General features: G+C 42.4%; 1 protein-coding gene across 18 annotated transcripts in view; it reads left to right on the plus strand.

Annotated features, from left to right (window-relative positions):
- LOC109889412 (C2 domain-containing protein 5) overlaps positions 1 to 18,314 on the plus strand; it is a 46,523-nt gene that overhangs the window by 25,648 nt on the left and 2,561 nt on the right. For 3 of the 18 annotated variants that reach the window (XM_031822857.1, XM_031822844.1, XM_031822856.1), the window contains 15 exons: positions 9,625 to 9,739; positions 9,899 to 10,072; positions 10,260 to 10,451; positions 11,880 to 12,066; positions 12,184 to 12,348; positions 12,444 to 12,488; positions 13,570 to 13,710; positions 13,876 to 13,939; positions 14,028 to 14,089; positions 14,184 to 14,282; positions 14,407 to 14,496; positions 14,657 to 14,729; positions 16,039 to 16,131; positions 16,711 to 16,746; positions 17,017 to 17,148. In XM_031822857.1, the coding sequence (XP_031678717.1) occupies positions 9,625 to 9,739; positions 9,899 to 10,072; positions 10,260 to 10,451; positions 11,880 to 12,066; positions 12,184 to 12,348; positions 12,444 to 12,488; positions 13,570 to 13,710; positions 13,876 to 13,939; positions 14,028 to 14,089; positions 14,184 to 14,282; positions 14,407 to 14,496; positions 14,657 to 14,729; positions 16,039 to 16,131; positions 16,711 to 16,746; positions 17,017 to 17,148 (1,668 nt within the window). The remainder of the gene's footprint in view (positions 1 to 9,624; positions 9,740 to 9,898; positions 10,073 to 10,259; positions 10,452 to 11,879; positions 12,067 to 12,183; positions 12,349 to 12,443; positions 12,489 to 13,569; positions 13,711 to 13,875; positions 13,940 to 14,027; positions 14,090 to 14,183; positions 14,283 to 14,406; positions 14,497 to 14,656; positions 14,730 to 16,038; positions 16,132 to 16,710; positions 16,747 to 17,016; positions 17,149 to 18,314) is intronic. The other 15 variants (XM_031822863.1, XM_031822851.1, XM_031822858.1 and 12 more) reach the window with 10 other exon arrangements.

Consider the following 18,314-nt stretch of genomic DNA (forward strand, 5'->3'; position numbering starts at 1 on the left):
AGCTCTATAACTAGCTAACGTTAGCATAGAGGTAGCAAGCTAGCTAGCTTTTCCATTTACCTGGTTCACTTCCATGCCAGTGATAATGCTTGCCGTATCTGCTTGCAGTTTCTGCTGACTGTTTGAGATGCGTTAGAAGTCACGTTAATTGTAGGGACAGCAACTTCTGAAGTCCTCTTTCCATTGTTGATAGCCGTGGAAGTTCTCAGGGAAGAAATGCGCCCCACAGATTGAGTAGACTCCCAATGCGCCCACCTCATTTACACAAATTTATCCCACTTTTAAGAAGTTTTTCATTCACCGTATGACGCTGACCGCAGGGCGTTGTGGGATTGTTTCCGAAGTTAGAGCTGATTTGGAGAGAATCTTAAACCCAACTTTTAGAATAACGTTAAAATATTCTAATTGATTTAGGAGTTTGAAATTTGGGAATGTTTTCTTGGGGTGCTCTAAGTTACGATTATATGGGTTCCTGGCATTGAGAAATAGGTGCTACACTGCTTTTAATTTTCAAAATCGTACACTATCCTTTTAAGGGTGTGTCTCAGTCTGTCATACAGGGGAAACACTGCTAGATATGTGGTTAGATAGGACTTAAACCGTGAGCTGATAGTTGTGCACGTGTGGTAGTTGTGTGTGTAGTAGCTTACGCTGTGGTGTTTGCTGTCCCTGGTGTTGAGGTTTGGTAGTGCATGGCTGTGTGCTGTGGCTTGGCTGTATTGTATTTTGGGCTTTAGGAGGCCTGCATCACTTAGTGTCCTGCCTAGCAGTAAAGAATGGTGTTTGTACATATGTGTAGGAGGAGACTCGGCCTATGAGGAACAGTTAAATATCAGTGCTTGTGTGAAAATGACTTTGTCAGAGTGCAGCTGTATTTACCCTCTGGGAAGAATACATTTCGTTAAGCTTTCAGTGTCCGTTGAGTTTTTAGATGGAACGGAAAATATGGCGCTATACAACGTGACGGTCGGGAGTAGGCTACAGTACTAAGAGCATAACATTTCCACACCCTAATTTTATAATTGTAGTCTAACCAATACCTAAACGGATTCAGTGAAAATAAAAATCTAATGGATTTTTCAAGACCAGTCCCCATGCTTGCTAAAATAGTTGACCACAGTGACTATTGACTATTGCGTCAAATCCTATTGCTTCAATATGCTCTTTAAATAAATAAGACCTACACCGCTTTTAACAGCACATTACTCAACACTAGTGAGACTCATGTTGCCGCCAATAATTACATATGGGTCCATCCACAAAGTATCAAAATAAAGAGGTGTTGGTTAACCTTTTGTGTGTAGGGGGCAGTATTTTTGTTTTTGGCTCAAATGTACCCATTTGAAACGGACTATTTCTCAGCCCCAGAAACTATAATATGCATATAATTGTCATATTAGGATAGAAAACACAAGTTTTCAAAACTCTCAAAATATTGTCTGTGAGTATAACAGAACTGATATTGCAGGTGAAAACCCGAGGAAAATCCAATCAGGAAGTGCCTCTTATTTTGAAACCTCTCTGTTCCTATGCATGCCTATCCTCCATTTTATAGGGATATCAACCAGTTTCCTTTTTCTATGGCTTCCCTAAGGTGTCAACAGTCTTTAGACATAGTTTCAGGCTTTTATTTAGAAAAATGAGCGTGAAAGATCACATTGCATAAGTGGATAGTTGGGGGCTCTCAGAGTGAGTTTTGCGCTACAGAGTAAGGCGGCCATTGTTTCTCCCAGTGTTTTTGAAAAACCTACACACCCCTTTGATATATTATCGAAAAAATTATTTAAAAACAACCTGAGGATTGATTATAAAAAACGTTTGACATGTTTCTGTGGACATTATGGATATTATTTGGAATATACGTCTGCGTTGTCGTGACCGCTCTTTCCTGTGGATTTCTGAACATAACGCGACAAACAAACGGAGGTATTTTGGGTATAAAAATTATCTTTATGGAACAAAAGGAACATTTGTTGTGTAACTTGGAGTCTCGTGAGTGAAAACATCCAAAGATCATCAAAGGTAAACGATTAATTTGATTGCTTTTCTGATTTTCGTGACCTAGCTACTTAATGCTTAGTGTACATAATGTAATGTTATGCTATTGATAAACTTACACAAATGCTTGGCTTGCTTTCACTGTAAAGCATAATTTCAAAATCTGAGACGAGAGGTGAATTAACAAAAGGCTAAACTGTGTTTTGCAATATTGCACTTGTGATTTCATGAATATGAATATTTTTAAAAAATATTATTTGACTGTTGCTATGCTATTCAGCGGTTGCTGACGAAAATGATCCCGCTAAAGGGATGGGTAGCGTCAAGAAGTTAATAACCTGTTGGGGCTAGGTGGCAGCATTTTCACTTTTGGATGAAAGGCGTACCCAGAGTAAACTGCCTCCTACTCTTTCCCAGATGGGAATATAAGCATATTATTACTACTGGTGGATAGAAAACACCCTGAAGTTTCTAAAACAGTTTGAATTATGTATGTGAGTATAACCAGACTCATATGGCAGACAAAAACATGAGAAGAAATCCAAACAGGAAGTGAGAACTCGATTTTGAAAACAGTGCCATTTGATGTCCATTTTAGATATGGATGTGCATGCACTTCCTAGGGCTTCCACAAGATGTCACTGTCTTTTGATTCTGGTTGTATGATTCAACTATAAAGGAGGGTCTCATAATAGCTCTTTGAGTGAGCGGTCTGGCAGAAAGCCTCGGTCTCATTGCGCGCGGTCACGAGAGAGTGTTCTTCCGTTCCAATGCATTTCTTCAGACAATGAAATTCTCCGGTGGAACCTTATTGCTGATTAATGTTTAAAACATCCTAATTATGGATTGCATACGTCATTTGACTTGTTTCTACGACCTGTAACATAACTTTATGAGTTTTTGTCTGGAGGAATTGCTCGTGCTTTTTGAGGAGTGAATGCTGGGCTGAACAAGCTATCAACAAGTGGCTAAATGATGGGCTTTATGGAAGTTTATGAAACAAATCAGTCATTTATTGTCGAACTGGGATTCCTGGAACTGCCTTCTGATGAAGATATTCAAAGGTAAGTGAATATTTAGTGTTTTTTGTAGCTTCTGTTGACAACAAAATGGCGGCTATTTCTTTGGGTTCTGAGCGCCGTTCTCAGATTATTATTTTTCCGTCAAGTTTTTTTTATTTTTAAATCAGACACAGCGGTTGCATAGAGGATACGTTTATCTTTAATTCTGTGAATAACACTTGCATCATTTATCAATGTTTTTTGTGAGTATTTCTGCAAAATCACCGGATGTTTTTTTATTTTTTATATATATGCACATTATCGAACAAAACACACAATACATGTATAACATGATGTCCTATGAGTGTCATCCGATGGAGATAATCAAAGGTTAGTGATTCATTTTATCTATATTTCTGCTTTTGTGACTATCCTTGGCTGTGAAAAATGTCTGTGTGTTTTTGAATTTGGTGGTGATCTAACATAAATATATGTTGTGTTTTCGCTGTAAAACATTTTAAAAATCGGACGCGATGGGTAGATTAACAAGATGTTTATATTTCATTTGCTGTATTGGACTTGTTAATGTGTGTTAAATATTTCTAAAGAATATTATGGCCTTCATTCAGATTACAATCGGCAACTTTCATTTTTTTATTTTTATGAAATAATCTCCAAAATATAGTTATTTTTAGCCTACCCGCTGTGGACGACTATTTCAGCATCGTTTCGCGCCGCTCTGAGTCGAGCATGGAGAAACTAACATGTTCAATTATATTCCATGATATTCTTAAGATATATGTGTTGACTGAATATAAGCAAGTGATGTCTGCTAAATAATCAAGTTGATGGCACAGTCATATAGCCTTGGCATCCTACATAAATCTGCGTGTGGGTGACCTCATGCAACCGCAAAATGTTGGATAAAGCATATACTGTACAGCACTGTATTTCTTCAGCATCTTTATGCTTTCGTTAATAAAATAATGATATAAATACTTTCAAAATGCAGATGTTTATTTCTTTATGGATCCATAACGAATTACTATGGGAATAAATATCACTGAATGACAGAAATATTAGAACAAAGTAGGCTAATGAAGGTAAACAAATGGTTGCTTACTGGAGAATACTCAAACACGCACGGTCACGTTGTGCATCACCATTATGGCTATTAGCAGGTAGCAGGACAATAGACTTGCCTAGGAGGTGGGTAGGGGGAAAATTCTATCGTCAAATGTAAAACTTAAGTTAGGTTGGCTATATCACAACCGACCGTGATAGGTTACAATTTCAGTTTAATCGACCAGTATAGACAAAAATAATAATACAACAAAAAGTATTATTAATTATTATTATTAATCACATCCAACTGTGATTGGGAGTCCCATAGGGCGACGACACAATTGGCCCAGCGTTTCTCTCCCTCTAAAAACAGAAATACATGTTTTGACCTTTACAAATACTATTATGGCCTTATTCAGATTACAAATCGCTCGCTTTTGTTTTTTTGAAAACAAAATCATCTCCAAAATATCGTTATATATATTATCAAGTTGATGGCACAGTCCTACACTCATCCACTGCTTTGGATCAAAATAAATAAGTACCAACATTCTTAGTCTTTAATAAAGAAATGTTTTGGTTATCCTGACCTGGACACCATGTTCAGTATTATAATAGCCCATTATGGGTTGTTAGCAGGACAACATACCTTAAATTCAGTCAACACATATATCTTAAGAATATCATGGAATATAATTGAACATGTTAGTTTCTCCATGCTCGACTCAGAGCAGCGTGAAACGGTGCTGAAATAGTCGTCCACAGCGAGTAGGCTTTATATAACGATATTTTGGAGATTATTTCATAAACAAAACAAATACCTATAGCAGTAGCCATTGCACGGATTGAGGGAGACTATGCCATCCTGGCTGATGCTCAGACTCTGCTTGCAGATGTAAGAGAAGAAATCTGTACTTCCCTGCCCACTTAACTGGAAACTGCAGTTCTGAAATACATCAACAAGCTTAGACTTCTGCTTGAAGCCCATACATGCCACAGCTGCCTCCCGGGTGGCGCAGTGGTTAAGGGCGCTGTACTGCAGTAAATATATCCAATGCAAAAAAAACCATCATCTTAAATGGTATTAATATTCATTCCCATATATTCCCGTTAATTCCCACGGTAAGTTTGGACCTCTGAATATTACCTAAAATATGCAACTTTAGTTGCAACACTCACTAGCGAGTTCCAAACTGCCTCTGGAAGCAACGTCGGCACAAGAACTGTTCGTCAGGAGCTTCGTGAAATGGGTTTCCATGGCCGCACGCACACAAGCCTAAGATCACCATCCGCAATGCCAAGCTTCGGTTGGAGTGGTGTAAAACTCGCCGCCATTGGACTCTGAAGCAGTGGAAACGCCTTCTCTGGAGTGATGAATCATGCTTCACCATCTGACGGACATATTTGGGTTTGGCGGATGCCAGGAGAACGCTACCTGCCCCTATGCATAGTGCCAACTGTAATGTTTGGTGGAGGAGGAATAATACTCTGTGGCTGTTTTTCATGGTTCTGGCTAGTCCCCTTAGTTTCGAACTTAGCTTCGAACTTTGTGGCCACCGTTTGGGCATACATAGTAGTATCATCTGCGTATGTGACTGACCGCCTCGATTCGGTCTTATGTTGTAAAATTTGAAAATGGAGACTCAGCTAGAAAATGGTATTTCATACACTGCAGTTGAAGAACAATGGAAAAGTAATTCTGCTTTGAAAGTTGATAAACTTGTAACCCCATTTTTGCGAAATTTTTCTTTGTCTACATTCAGCATTGTTCACACCCTCTTAAACCTTAGGCCCTCCGATCTCTTTAAAGATTTACATGTGAGGCCATTTGCTAAACATAGTGTTTAGTAAACAACCAAAGATTTCAAAACTAAAAGCGGTGAAAGTAGTAACCAACAATAAGGAAAAACTCCTGGTAAAAATACAGTATCTAGTCCTTGGCCTATATCCTTATCTGACTTTGGTGCAGGTCATGTTGTTCTTCAAATTAGTCTCTGGTAAACACACACTATATCAAATAAAAAGTTGATTTGTCACATGCACAGGATACAGAAGGTGTAAACAGTACATTGAAATGGTTACTTACATAGTAGCAATATCAAAAATAGTGTCCAGATAAAATACTTTTATCATTTTTACGTGACGGTTACCTGACACGCTTGTCTAAATTGATGGGTCATGTGAAGGATATGTTGTAACCAACCCCAGCCACATCTAGTTAAGTGGATGGGTCACTACTGTCTATACGTGTACACGTTCATGAAATACAATAGATGGCCTTAATCACCCCCAGATACACCTGGCTAACTTGATGGGCCATGTAATCATCTGGCTAAGTCTTTTGTTTAGACATGTACTGTAGCTAGCTAGCTAACAATGAACCGGCATAATCCCAACTCATACTACCACCATCCAATACAAACATTGTCATAGCTGTAGTATGAATCTGCAGGTAGCTGAAGCTAACACGCAGGTAGGGTTTCTGAGAATGCAAATAGTTTACATAACCATGAACAGGCGTCAGAGCTCAGGCCTATTGAGGACAACAATGAAATAGCAGTATCAACAGTATCAAAAGCTTTTGACAGGTCCACAAACAAAGCAGCACATTTAATTTGTGTCAAAAGCATGGACAAGATCATTAATAACTAAAATGGTAACAGTAATAGTGCTATGCCCAGGCCTAAGGCCTGATTTTATTTACATTCACAATACATTTGTCAGATAAAAAATATCATATTTGTACATTTACCAATGATTCAAGAATCGTAGCTAGACAAGGATGCCTTGAAATGGGGTGATAATTATTACGAACACTACTATCCCTGCCCTTAAGGAATGGCAGCACGAGCTGATTTCCATGCTTTTGGAATATTTCCTGATACCAGTGTTAAATAGAAATTGTGTTTATTAAGCCAACAATGATGGGTGCTGCACAGTTAAGCAGACCGGGATCCGGTTAGTCGGGTCTTCTCTATTGCTAGCAAAGCTTCCAGGACACATTTTTCGGTAAATAGCCTAAAAGAAAAGCTTTGACTATAATTTCTCTGATCATTCAGCACGTTTCCCCTATCAACATCCAGCCCAATATAATTATGAATAGGCTTAGAAGTTCTTTCCAAAAGAGAGCCCGCTGAAATAAAATGACAGCATTTTTAAAAAGTAAATTAATTTGTTGTGGCAGAGAGGAGGAAGTGGAACCCTTCAGGAATTTGACAGTTTTCCACAATTTAGCCGTGTTCCCATTACAATTCGAAAGGGCTGTAACATAATCATGTTTAACCTTTCTGATTTGTCTTACACAAGGATTCCTCAGTTTAATAACTTGCCAGTCCAGGCCTAAAGCCTGTGTTCCAGGCATCATTTATTTTATGAATGATTTCTGATATTTCCGGAGTGTACCAGGCATTCGCTCTACCCTTTTAAGGGACATCAGTAAGGATCATAGCCTCCACCTGGATTTATGTCATGAAAAGAGCAGGTGTTCTTAATTTTATGTTTACTCCGTGTGTGTGTGTATTAATGTTTTATTACTCAAACTACCGGCGGGCCGGATTGGTCCCCCTCCGTATGTTTGATACCCCTGCCTTAGACTGTAGAGAGATCTGCTAGTGAATGCCTCTTCTCTTTCTCTCCTCTCTTTAGCCTTTACCTCTCTCCCTGCTTGTCTAATTCCACAGCATATCTTTGATCATTCTTCTCACCATATCTGCTTTTCTCTCAACCTTGTTCTCGCTTCTTTCTCTTTCTCTCTCTCTCTGCTAGACTCTGGTATTGACTCGGTGGTCTGTCTTTGCAATTACTGTGGTGCTGTTGTGTTGTAGTTTGTATCTTCTCTTTTTCCTCTCTCTTTCTGTACTAATGGTGTGTGTTGTTCTGGCCCAGTGTTGGGTAACACGCGCTCTTACAAACTGCTAGACTGGAATAGTGTCGCTGCAGGTACCTCCCTCCTCCTACTGGTCTCACACTGGAGACATGGCAGCTCACTGAAACACACCCACCCAGGCACACAAAAATGGGTGTCTGCAAGCATCTAGTTACAGCTCTAAACTAAAGCTCTGTTTCTTTCACTGAGCTGCCATCCTCCTCTCTCCTAGTCTGTGTATGTGTGTGTGCTGAGCATGCGCTAACCCCCCCCCCCCCCCAGTCCTTCCCCCTTGGCTAGCCCACCATCCCAAGCTGCTACAGCAGTGTGTGACACATTGCATCCCTAAAGTTCTCCCTGCGCTTCAGTAATGCTCCTCTAAGAAGCCTGTCCAGGTTAAAACTGAGACAGACTGGGTATGTGCATCATCCCTGGATTCACTGGGCCGTATTCATGCTGGGAGGGGGGAAGAGACAAGAGGATGGACGGGGGTACAGGAATGGAGGGAGTGTGAGACACAGGGTAGTGTAGTTAGAGACGGGGCTGTGTTGGTTCAAGATCTGTGATGAATGAATATGGCCCTCTGCCCATGCGTGTGGATGTGAGTGTACCTGTGAGACATGCTGCTTCTTTTAGAGAGGGCTCTGCTCTGGGTCTGTTATGCCTGAGCCATTTATCCATCCATCTCATATCCTTCCTTCCTCCCCGTGTCTCCATTTTCCTCTCTCTCTCCCTTCTTCCCTCTCTATCGTCTCTATCTCTCTTTGAGCATGTGGCCTCTCCCAGGAGGTACAGAGTGGACCCATGGTTATTATTAAGGACCATGGTTCAGCCTCCCACCAGGTGTCCCTCATTTGAGTATGATGAAGGCTCTGAGAAGGGCCTCTTCTCTTCCTTGCCTGGCCTTATGTGAGGCCAGGGTCTTGTTCAGGAGCCTCAAAAACTGTAGATAATGTTTTGAAACAGGAAGGCATGGTTCAGCCTCCCACCAGGTGTCCCTCATTTGAGTATGATGAAGGCTCTGAGAAGGGCCTCTTCTCTTCCTTGCCTGGCCTTATGTGAGGCCAGGGTCTTGTTCAGGAGCCTCAAAAACTGTAGATAATGTTTTGAAACAGGAAGGCACTTGTCCAATAAGAATACTCCTATTAATTTCATTTTTTTAAACATTTATATTTGTTTAGCTTTGGTGTGAACTACTGAACACAATACTTTATGGGAATGAAGTTAAGGAGATGTAGGGGGTTGGGACACCACCCTACATTCCTGTCTTCCTGTGATTGGCTGGCCTGGAGATGATGCTATGAGATGAGAACAGCCCAGACACTAACTAAACACCTTCATTATGTTCATCATCAACATCATGTTCACTGTGTTAAAAACTGACAGTTGGTTAAGTGGTACCTGCTTGCTATGATGCACCATTTTAACACAATCAGCAAAAAAAAAAGTGTCAGTTGATTCTCTGTTGCTTCTTATTTAATGGTATTCGCTAGTTTCGATACTCCTAGTTTCTGATGGTCAGTAAGTTTCTAAAAGTAGCTAGTTTCTAATAGGTTTTAGTTTCTGATAGTCAGCAAATTTATGATTGTCGCTAGTTTCTGGTAGACAGTCAGTCAGGTATCCAGCCTGTGTGTAGGTGTCTGTGTCGCTATGTATGTGTGTCTGTGTATGACATTATGTGTGTTTGTGTTGCAGACGAGCCGGAGACGAGGGATGCGTGGTGGGAGGAGATTCGTCAGGAGATTAAGTCTCATGCAAAAGCCCTGGGTTGCCACGCTGTGGTGGGATACAGCGAGAGCACCAGCATCTGGTACACTACACACAATACAAAGACCAAAGTTGTATTTCAAAGTCTGTTAGTGCATTATAGGCACAGAAAGTTATCTAAAGTTATGTGGATCTAAAGTTATCCACCATCTCTCTCTCTCTCCACCCTCTTCTCCCTCTCCCCTCCCTCCTGTTCCCACAGTGAGGAGGTGTGTATCTTGTCTGCATCTGGCACAGCGGCCATGTTGAATCCCAGATTCATGCGTGAGGGCTGTCTGGACACCGGCGGCAGCGACCACAGGTTATCACGACAACCACACCCCGGCATGGTGGGGTCGGAGAGGGGCGAGGGGGAAGTTAGCTCAACCTGGCTGGGGTAGGAACACACACACACACACTGCTGGATGGGTGTTAGTGTAGGTGTGAAAAGATTTGAGTGGCCAGGAGGTTTTGGACTAACCTAGTCATTGATTGCTTCTAAATGGAGAGGGGTGTTCTGAATTAATTGGATTAATTGAATTTAAAAATGGTGCATTTCTTTCTGAGCTGTGTGTGTATTTCAGGTTTGAGGATGCGTCGCCCCCTAGCTGCGGGTTTGTTCACATCCCGTATGATGAGTTCAACATGCCGTTCCCAGCTCAGCTTACGTACTGCTACCACTGTAGGAGACAGAAGGTCCCTGATGTGCTCTTTACTACAATAGACCTACCTGCTGAGGCTGAGGTTACTGGGAAGGGCTGCCTCATACAGGCCAGGTAACATACACACACTACCACCATATATCCTGTCTGTGTGGGTAATAAACTCAGCAAAAAGAGAAATGTCAACTGTGTTTATTTTCAGCAAACTTAACGTGTAAATGTTTGTATGAACATAACAAGATTCAACAACTGAGTCAAAAACTGAACAAGTTTCACAGACATGTGACTAACAGAAATTCAATAATGTGTCCGAGAACAAAGGGTGGGGTCAAAATGTAACAGTCAGTATCTGGTGTGGCCACCAGCTGCATTAAGTACTGCACCAGATTTACCATCTCACTGTGAGATGTTACCCCACTTCCACCAAGGCACCTGCAAGTTCCCGGACATCTCTGGGGGGAATGGCCCTAGCCCTTACCCTCCAATCCAACAGGTTCCAGACTTACTCAATGGGATTGAGATCCGGGCTCTTCATTGGCCATGGCAGAATACTGACATTCCTGTCTTGCAGGAAGGGTACCACATGAGGGAGGAGGATATCTTCCCTGTAACGCACAGCGTTGAGATTGCCTGCAATGACAACAAGCTCAGTCCGATGATGCTGTGACAGACCGTCCCAGACCATGATGGACCCTCCACCTCCAAAACGATCACGCTCCAGAGTACAGGCCTCGGTGTAACACTCATTCCTTCGGCGATAAACGCATATCTGATCATCACCCCCAGTGAGACAAAACCGCGACTCGTCAGTGAAGAGCACTTTTTGCCAGTCCTATCTGGTCCAGGGACGGTGGGTTTGTGCCCATAGGCGATGTTGTTGCCGGTGATGTCTGGTGAGGACCTGCCTTAAAAGCCCTCAGTCCAGCCTCTCTCAGCCTATTGCGGACAGTCTGAGCACCGATGGAGGGATTGTACGTTCCTGGTGTAACTTGGGCAGTTGTTGTTGCCGCCATCCTGTACCTGTCCTGCAGGTGTGATGTTCGGATGTATAGATCCTGTGCAGATATTGTTACGCGTGGTCTGCCACTGTGAGGATGATCAGCTGTCCCTGTAGCACTGTCTTAGGCGTCTCACAGTACGGACATTGCAATTTATTGCCCTGGCCATATCTGCAGTCCTCATGGCTCCTTGCAGCATGCCTAAGGCACATTCACACAGCTGAGCAGGGACCATGGGGATCTTTCTTTTTGTGTTTTTCAGAGTCCGTAGAAAGGCCTCTTTAGTGTCCTAAGTTTTCATAACTATGACTTTAATTGCCTACCGTCTGTAAGCGGTTAATGTCTTAACGACCGTTCTAGAGGTGCATATTCATTAATTGTTTGGAAAGCATGGGAAACAGTGTTTAAACCCTTTACAATGAAGACCTGTCTTTGAAAGACAGGGTCCTGAAAAGGGGACGTTTCTTTTTTTTCTGAGCTTATTATGTTTTTTCGGATGAGGAAGGTGGCCCAGAGAGGTATGTAAAATGATGTTATATTGCAGGTTGTGTCGAACGAAGAAGAAGGCCCAAGGGGAGGTGAATGCTACATCCATCTCTAACCTCCTCCCCTTCATGGAGTATGAGCTCCACACACAGCTGATGAACAAACTCAAACTGCGCTCCATGAATGCTCTGTTTGGACTCCGCATTCAGATCAGTGTGGGAGAAAACATGCTCCTGGGACTAGCTGTAAGTCTGTGTGCGTGCGTGCGTGCCTACCTCTCCTCCAGTGTTCTAAGAGTTGTATATCTGACGGGTCTGTGTGTGTGTCGTGTATATCCCTCTCTTTGGCGTGTGTGTGTCCAGTCTGCAACGGGTGTGTACCTGTCAGCGCTGCCAGCTCCAGGTGGTATCCAGATAGCTGGAAAGACCCCCAGTGACCTGAGCTACGACCAACACATCTCCACCATGCAGAAACGCATCGATGACACCATCGCCAAGAACAAGGAGCTCTACAACATACACCCCCCGGTGAGAGGCACGCACACACAGCCATATGTGTGTCGGTGTAATTCTGTGTAAATATGAAAGTGATAGTTATCTCCTGTCTTTCTCTGGTTGTTAAGAAGTTATTTACGTTGGACCCTGAGGCATTCACCGGCCTGAATACGGTACTGAGCATGCCCAATTAGTGATGCATGCCACACTACCCTCTCTATTAATCAACTCTGTATGAGTACAACACCCTCTAGAATCACAGCTCTGTATGAGAACTACAGCCTTTCAAGAATTAAACCTCTATACGAGTACAATACTCTAGAATCACAATATGACTAGTCCTACAATTACAGCTGTACGAGTACAGTCCAGAATCACAGATCTACGGAAATGCATACACTCTAAAATCACAACTCTAAGTACAGTCTAGAATCAGAGCTCTATGATAGTACACTCAAGAACACAGCTAGTATGCTCATGCATTTAAGGGGCTATAGTTTTTCTTAACACAAAATACATTAGTGCAACAGATATGGCAGAAAATAGTTTATCAGATGACAACAGCAGTGCAATGCTACTTGGCTAGCATTAACACATGTAAATTAGCTTACAATTCAAAAGCAAGCTATTTTCCTTTAGCAAAAACAATGCATGGCCATCATATTTCTAATGTTTATCACAGAAAGAATATAGCCAGCAACATTTTCTAATGTTTGCATTTTAACTTATTACTGGAGAAAAACTACACCGAAGGAAAGTACTTGGGAAAAGTAACCTACACCTGTCAGAGCTGTCTGGTGATCCAATGACTAGAGCAAAGATATTTCATTCAAGTGGAGAAGTGAAACTAAAGCATGAAATTTGTCCTTTTCCATTGATGATTTGGCGCGAACCATGACTGAAGCAGAATTTACAATAAGAAGCAATTTAGATCTGCATTTTTAAAAAACGCAGCAAGATATTTTATCTGAACTTTTCTGAGTGGAAAAAAAGATAAATGCTGCGTTAACCCAACCCCTGAAGAGTCTTCTCACTTTTCCTCCCTCCACTAAATTGTTGTGTGCTATTAACTAATATAAAAACTTACTTTGATAGCGCCTTCTTGGGTGTGGGTGAATTGGATGTAGCTACTTATTGTGTGGTTTGGACTGATGCTGTTGCTATGGGACTGTGACTAACTCAGCGGCTCACAACCTGGACAGGGTTGGTCGGAGCCACACACACCTATTGTTGTTTTTATTGCTCTTGTTGTAGGAGTGTATAGAGGAGGTGGTGGGGTCTCCTATCCCTGACAGACAGCGGTCCAGCAGACTGTTCAGGTCTACCTCTGAGAGTTCAGATGAGCTGTCCGAACTAGACCTGTCCCACGGCAAGAAGGATGCCTTTGTACTGGAGGTATGGCTGGCTGGGTGTCCTCTAACTGTAGGGTGTGTGTGTACTGTAGGGTGTGTGTGTGTGTGTGTACTGTAGGGTGGGTGTGTTATGTTGGATGTGTAAATTGTAGTGTGTGGGCATAGTATAGGATGTGGTGTGTTAATGTATTTCTTCTCCTGTCTTCAGATTGATGACACTGATGCAGTAGAGGACATCCAATCCCTACTTACTGATGCCCCCATACCTGCAGGTATATACACACTGTTCTACTAGAAATTATATTTTCTATTCAACTCTGCTCTTTCACCATGTCCGTCCATATGTCTGTCTCTCTCCAGGGTTCTACAGCTGTAACACGGAGGTCATGCCTGGGATTCACAACTGGACTTCAGGACTACAGGTCAGGCTCGCACACTGAAACACTACAACGACGACTACTACTACTTATTTTGCGATTTATAATATCTTACTCATTCTCTTCCATTCCTCTCAAGATGTTTACATCTGTCCGGGTCTACAGACTCAGTAATGCCAATCTGACCAACCAGGGCCTCAACAAGATCTTTACTGACCTCTGTGAGAACTTGCTCAAAGTAAGACCATACACACAAGAGGGAAGCACGGGTTAAGCGTTGGTGTTCCTCTTACTTATTCTACTTAATATATAACTTCCATATTAAATTGAACTGTCTGCTTTTTATTTGTCTGTGTGTGTAGAGTCTATACTTTAAGCTGCGTTCCATGATCCCCTGCTGTCTTTGCCATCTCAACTTCACTGTAGCTGTACCAGAAGAAGAACTCATACAGGTGAGAGGACATACATACCTGAGCACACCTCTCCTATCTTGTCCATCTTAACTCGGTTTTGGTCAGTATCTTTATCTTACATTTGTGTCATTAAATGATAGCAACAAGGTAAAAAGAGTTTCATTCTCTCTCATTTTCTCACATCCCCTCTCCCCTCCAGGTGGCGGTGACAGCCGTAGCCATGAGTTTTGACAAGGAGACTCAGCAGGCAGCAGACAAGGCTCTCACCAGGGGTCAGTATTCTGAAAGCCTATACAGTGGGGCAAAAAATTATTTAGTCAGCCACCAATTGTGCAAGTTCTCCCACTTAAAAAGATGACAGAGGCCTGTAATTTTCATCATAGGTACACTTCAACTATGACAGACAAAATGAGAAAATCACATTGAATTTATTTGGAAATTATGGTGGAAAATAAGTATTTGGTCAATAACAAAAGTTTATCTCAATACTTTGTTGGCAATGACAGAGGTCAAACGTTTTCTGTAAGTCTTCACAAGGTTTTCACACACTGTTGCTGGTATTTTGGCCCATTCCTCCATGCAGATCTCCTCTAGAGCAGTGATGTTTTGGAGCTGTTGCTGGCCAACACGGACTTTCAACTCCCTCCAAAGATTTTCTATGGGGTTGAGATCTGGAGACTGGCTAGGCCACTCCAGAACCTTGAAATGCTTCTTACGAAGCCACTCCTTCGTTGCCCGGGCGGTGTGTTTGGGATCATTGTCATGCTGAAAGACCCAGCCACGTTTCATATTCAATGCCCTTGCTGATGGTAGGCTTTGTTACTTTGGTCCCAGCTCTCTGCAGGTCATTCACTAGGTCCCCCCGTGTGGTTCTGGGATTTTTGCTCACCGTTCTTGTGATCATTTTGACCCGACGGCGTGAAATCTTGCGTGGAGCCCCAGATCGAGGGAGATTATCAGTGGTCTTGTATGTCTTCCATTTCCTAATAATTGCTCCCACAGTTGATTTCTTCAAACCAAGCTGCTTACCTATTGCAGATTCAGTCTTCCCAGCCTGGTGCAGGTCTACAATTTTGTTTCTGGTGTCCTTTGACAGATCTTTGGTCTTGACCATAGTGGAGTTTGGAGTGTGACTGTTTGAGGTTGTGGACAGGTGTCTTTTATACTGATAACAAGTTCAAACAGGTGCCATTAATACAGGTAACGAGTGGAGGACAGAGGAGCCTCTTAGAAGAAGTTACAGGTCTGTGCGAGCCAGAAATCTTGCTGGTTTGTAGGTGACCATACTTATTGTCCACCATAATTTGCAAATAAATTCATAAAAAATCCTACAATGTGATTTTCTGTATTTTGTTTCTCATTTTGTCTGTCATAGTTGAAGTGTACCTATGATGAAAATTACAGGCCTCATCTTTTTAAGTAGGAGAACTTGCACAATTGGTGGCTGACTAAATACTTTTCTGCCCCACTGTATGTCAAGGCTTAGAGATAAGGTTCTGTAGTTAGGGCGAGCTGGAGAGACAAGACCCTCTACTTGAGTTGGTATATTCAGGTGGGTTGAGGGGTTTGTTTGTTTTCCAGGGAGTGGTGAGAATGAGGAACAGCTCCAGTTTTCTATGGAGATGTGTGGAGAGTCAACCATCTCCAACAACCAGCCTACAGCCAAACCTTCAGGTACACCACCACACCTTACCCCTTATAACCTCTAATCTTAACCACTAACAACTGCCTAACCTTTAACCTCCAATAACCATCCCTTAGCAGACAAAACATCAGAAATCCCCTAACTGCCTGTAACCTCTCACCCTTGAAGCTCCCTTAACCCATAGTGTCCTATTCTGTCTTTTTTAATGTGCTGTGATGGTGGTGTTAAATGTGAATTTACCACCGGAGACTGTTTCACCAGGTAAATACTGTAACAGTATGCCCAGGTAAATCTTCTTTCAGGTATTTTAGACCTGCAGCCCTGTCTGTATTTCTAGAAGAGAAACAATCCTGCTCGTCATTGGTCTGGAGAGAGAGGAGGGGTTAAACTAAAATGGCTGCCCTCCACCACCTCCACTTCAACCAAGACTAGGAGATGGGATTTAGGACTAGGGAACAAGATGTGGGTATAGGACTAGGGAATAGAACGTAGGAAAGGAAGCGTCTGTCTGTAAGGTATTGAGATACTGTGTGTTGCTGAGGACTGTAGAGTCAACACACGTGGCGGTGGATCATGTTGTGTGTGTGTGTGTGTGTGTGTGTCGACAGGTGTTCCTGAGAGTGCCATGGTCCACTCGTCTCGAGGTAGGCTCCCCCCCACACCCCACCCCCTACCTGCTGCCATGGCTACCACGGTCCTGTTTTAAGTTCTCATCCTTACATTTTTTATTTTGTCCCGTGTTCTTTTCTTTATGTGTGTCTGTATTATGTCATGTGTGTATGCGGTTTTCGGTACGTGTGTACGGTGTGTGTGTGTGTGCACGCACGCATGTATGCGGTGTGGATGTTTTCTCTGCATGTGTACGTGTGGTGTGTGTTTGTGTGTGTACGTGTGGTGTGTGTATTTTTCTCCAGCTCCCTCGGTTGATTACGGTTCCTTTGCAGACAGATGCAGCACCTGGCTAGAGCTGCTTAGGCTGAAAGCTCACACCATAAGACGAGGATCAGTTAAGACAAGTAGGAGGACACAGTTGCTAGCACACTCTGGTACACACACACACACAAATATACACATCCCTCCCCGCATGCCGCTGTGGGGTGGAGCGTCTCAGATCATGCACCAGCTGATTAGCTAGAGTGTGAAAGTTGAAGCCCCGCCCCTCAGAGGGATAGCCAACCAACAGCCAGTGTATAACCTCTGACTCTGTCGCAATAGTGACTGACATGGAGGAAGTAAACATCAAGGAGTATCTTAAAACATGCTTAAAACGCACTTAAAATGTCTCACTAAAGCTGGTGACTGGGGGAAATGCATTTTGATATTTCTGCACTACGTAAATAAACAGTTTCATAAACTGTGATAATAACTGAGCATAATTAACTGGGTTTAAATGTCACAACACATTTCAAATCACACGGTATCCCCTTTATAATGCACTACTTTGGATTAGAGCCATATGGCAGATCCCTATGTAACGCACTAACTGGGGAGTGATTTGAGATGTAGACTTAATGTTGTTCAAATTGTCTGTGAAGGTTCCTGGTCTGATTGAAGCATCATTCACTATGTTACACGATGGAACATCTTTCACACTCTGGCTTGTTTCAATCATTCTGCTTAACAGACTGCCTTCTGTTCTGTATCGATCATACACACACACAGGCTAATTCAAACAAACGCACATAGGGACTCTCACACACCCACACACGGGTACAGTGCCTTCAGAAAGTATTCATACCCCTTGACTTATTTCTAATTTTGTTACAGCCTGAATTCAAAATGTATTAAATGTGTTCCCCCCCCACACATTTTAGCAAATGTATTGAAAATAAAATACAGATATCTCATTTACATAAGTATTCACACCCCTGAGTCAATACTTTGTAGAAGCACCTTTGGTGGCGATTACAGCTTTGAGTCGTCTTGGGTGTGTCTGGATCAGCTTTGCACATCTGAATTTGGGAATTTTATCCCATTCTTCCTTACAGATTTTCTCAAGTGCTCATAAGTTAGCTGTTCACCGCCGCTCTCCATCTATCTTCAAGTCTCCACAGATTTTCAATGGGATTCAAGTTTGGGCTTTGGCTGAGTCACTCAACGACTTTCACATTCTTGTTCTGAAGCCATTGCAGCGTTGCTTTGGCTGTATGCTTGGGGTCACTGTCCTGTTAGACTGGGGCGAAGATTTATATTCCAAGGTCATTTGCACTCT

The sequence above is a fragment of the Oncorhynchus kisutch genome, linkage group LG4 (assembly GCF_002021735.2).
Source record: "Oncorhynchus kisutch isolate 150728-3 linkage group LG4, Okis_V2, whole genome shotgun sequence".
Taxonomy (NCBI): domain Eukaryota; kingdom Metazoa; phylum Chordata; class Actinopteri; order Salmoniformes; family Salmonidae; genus Oncorhynchus; species Oncorhynchus kisutch.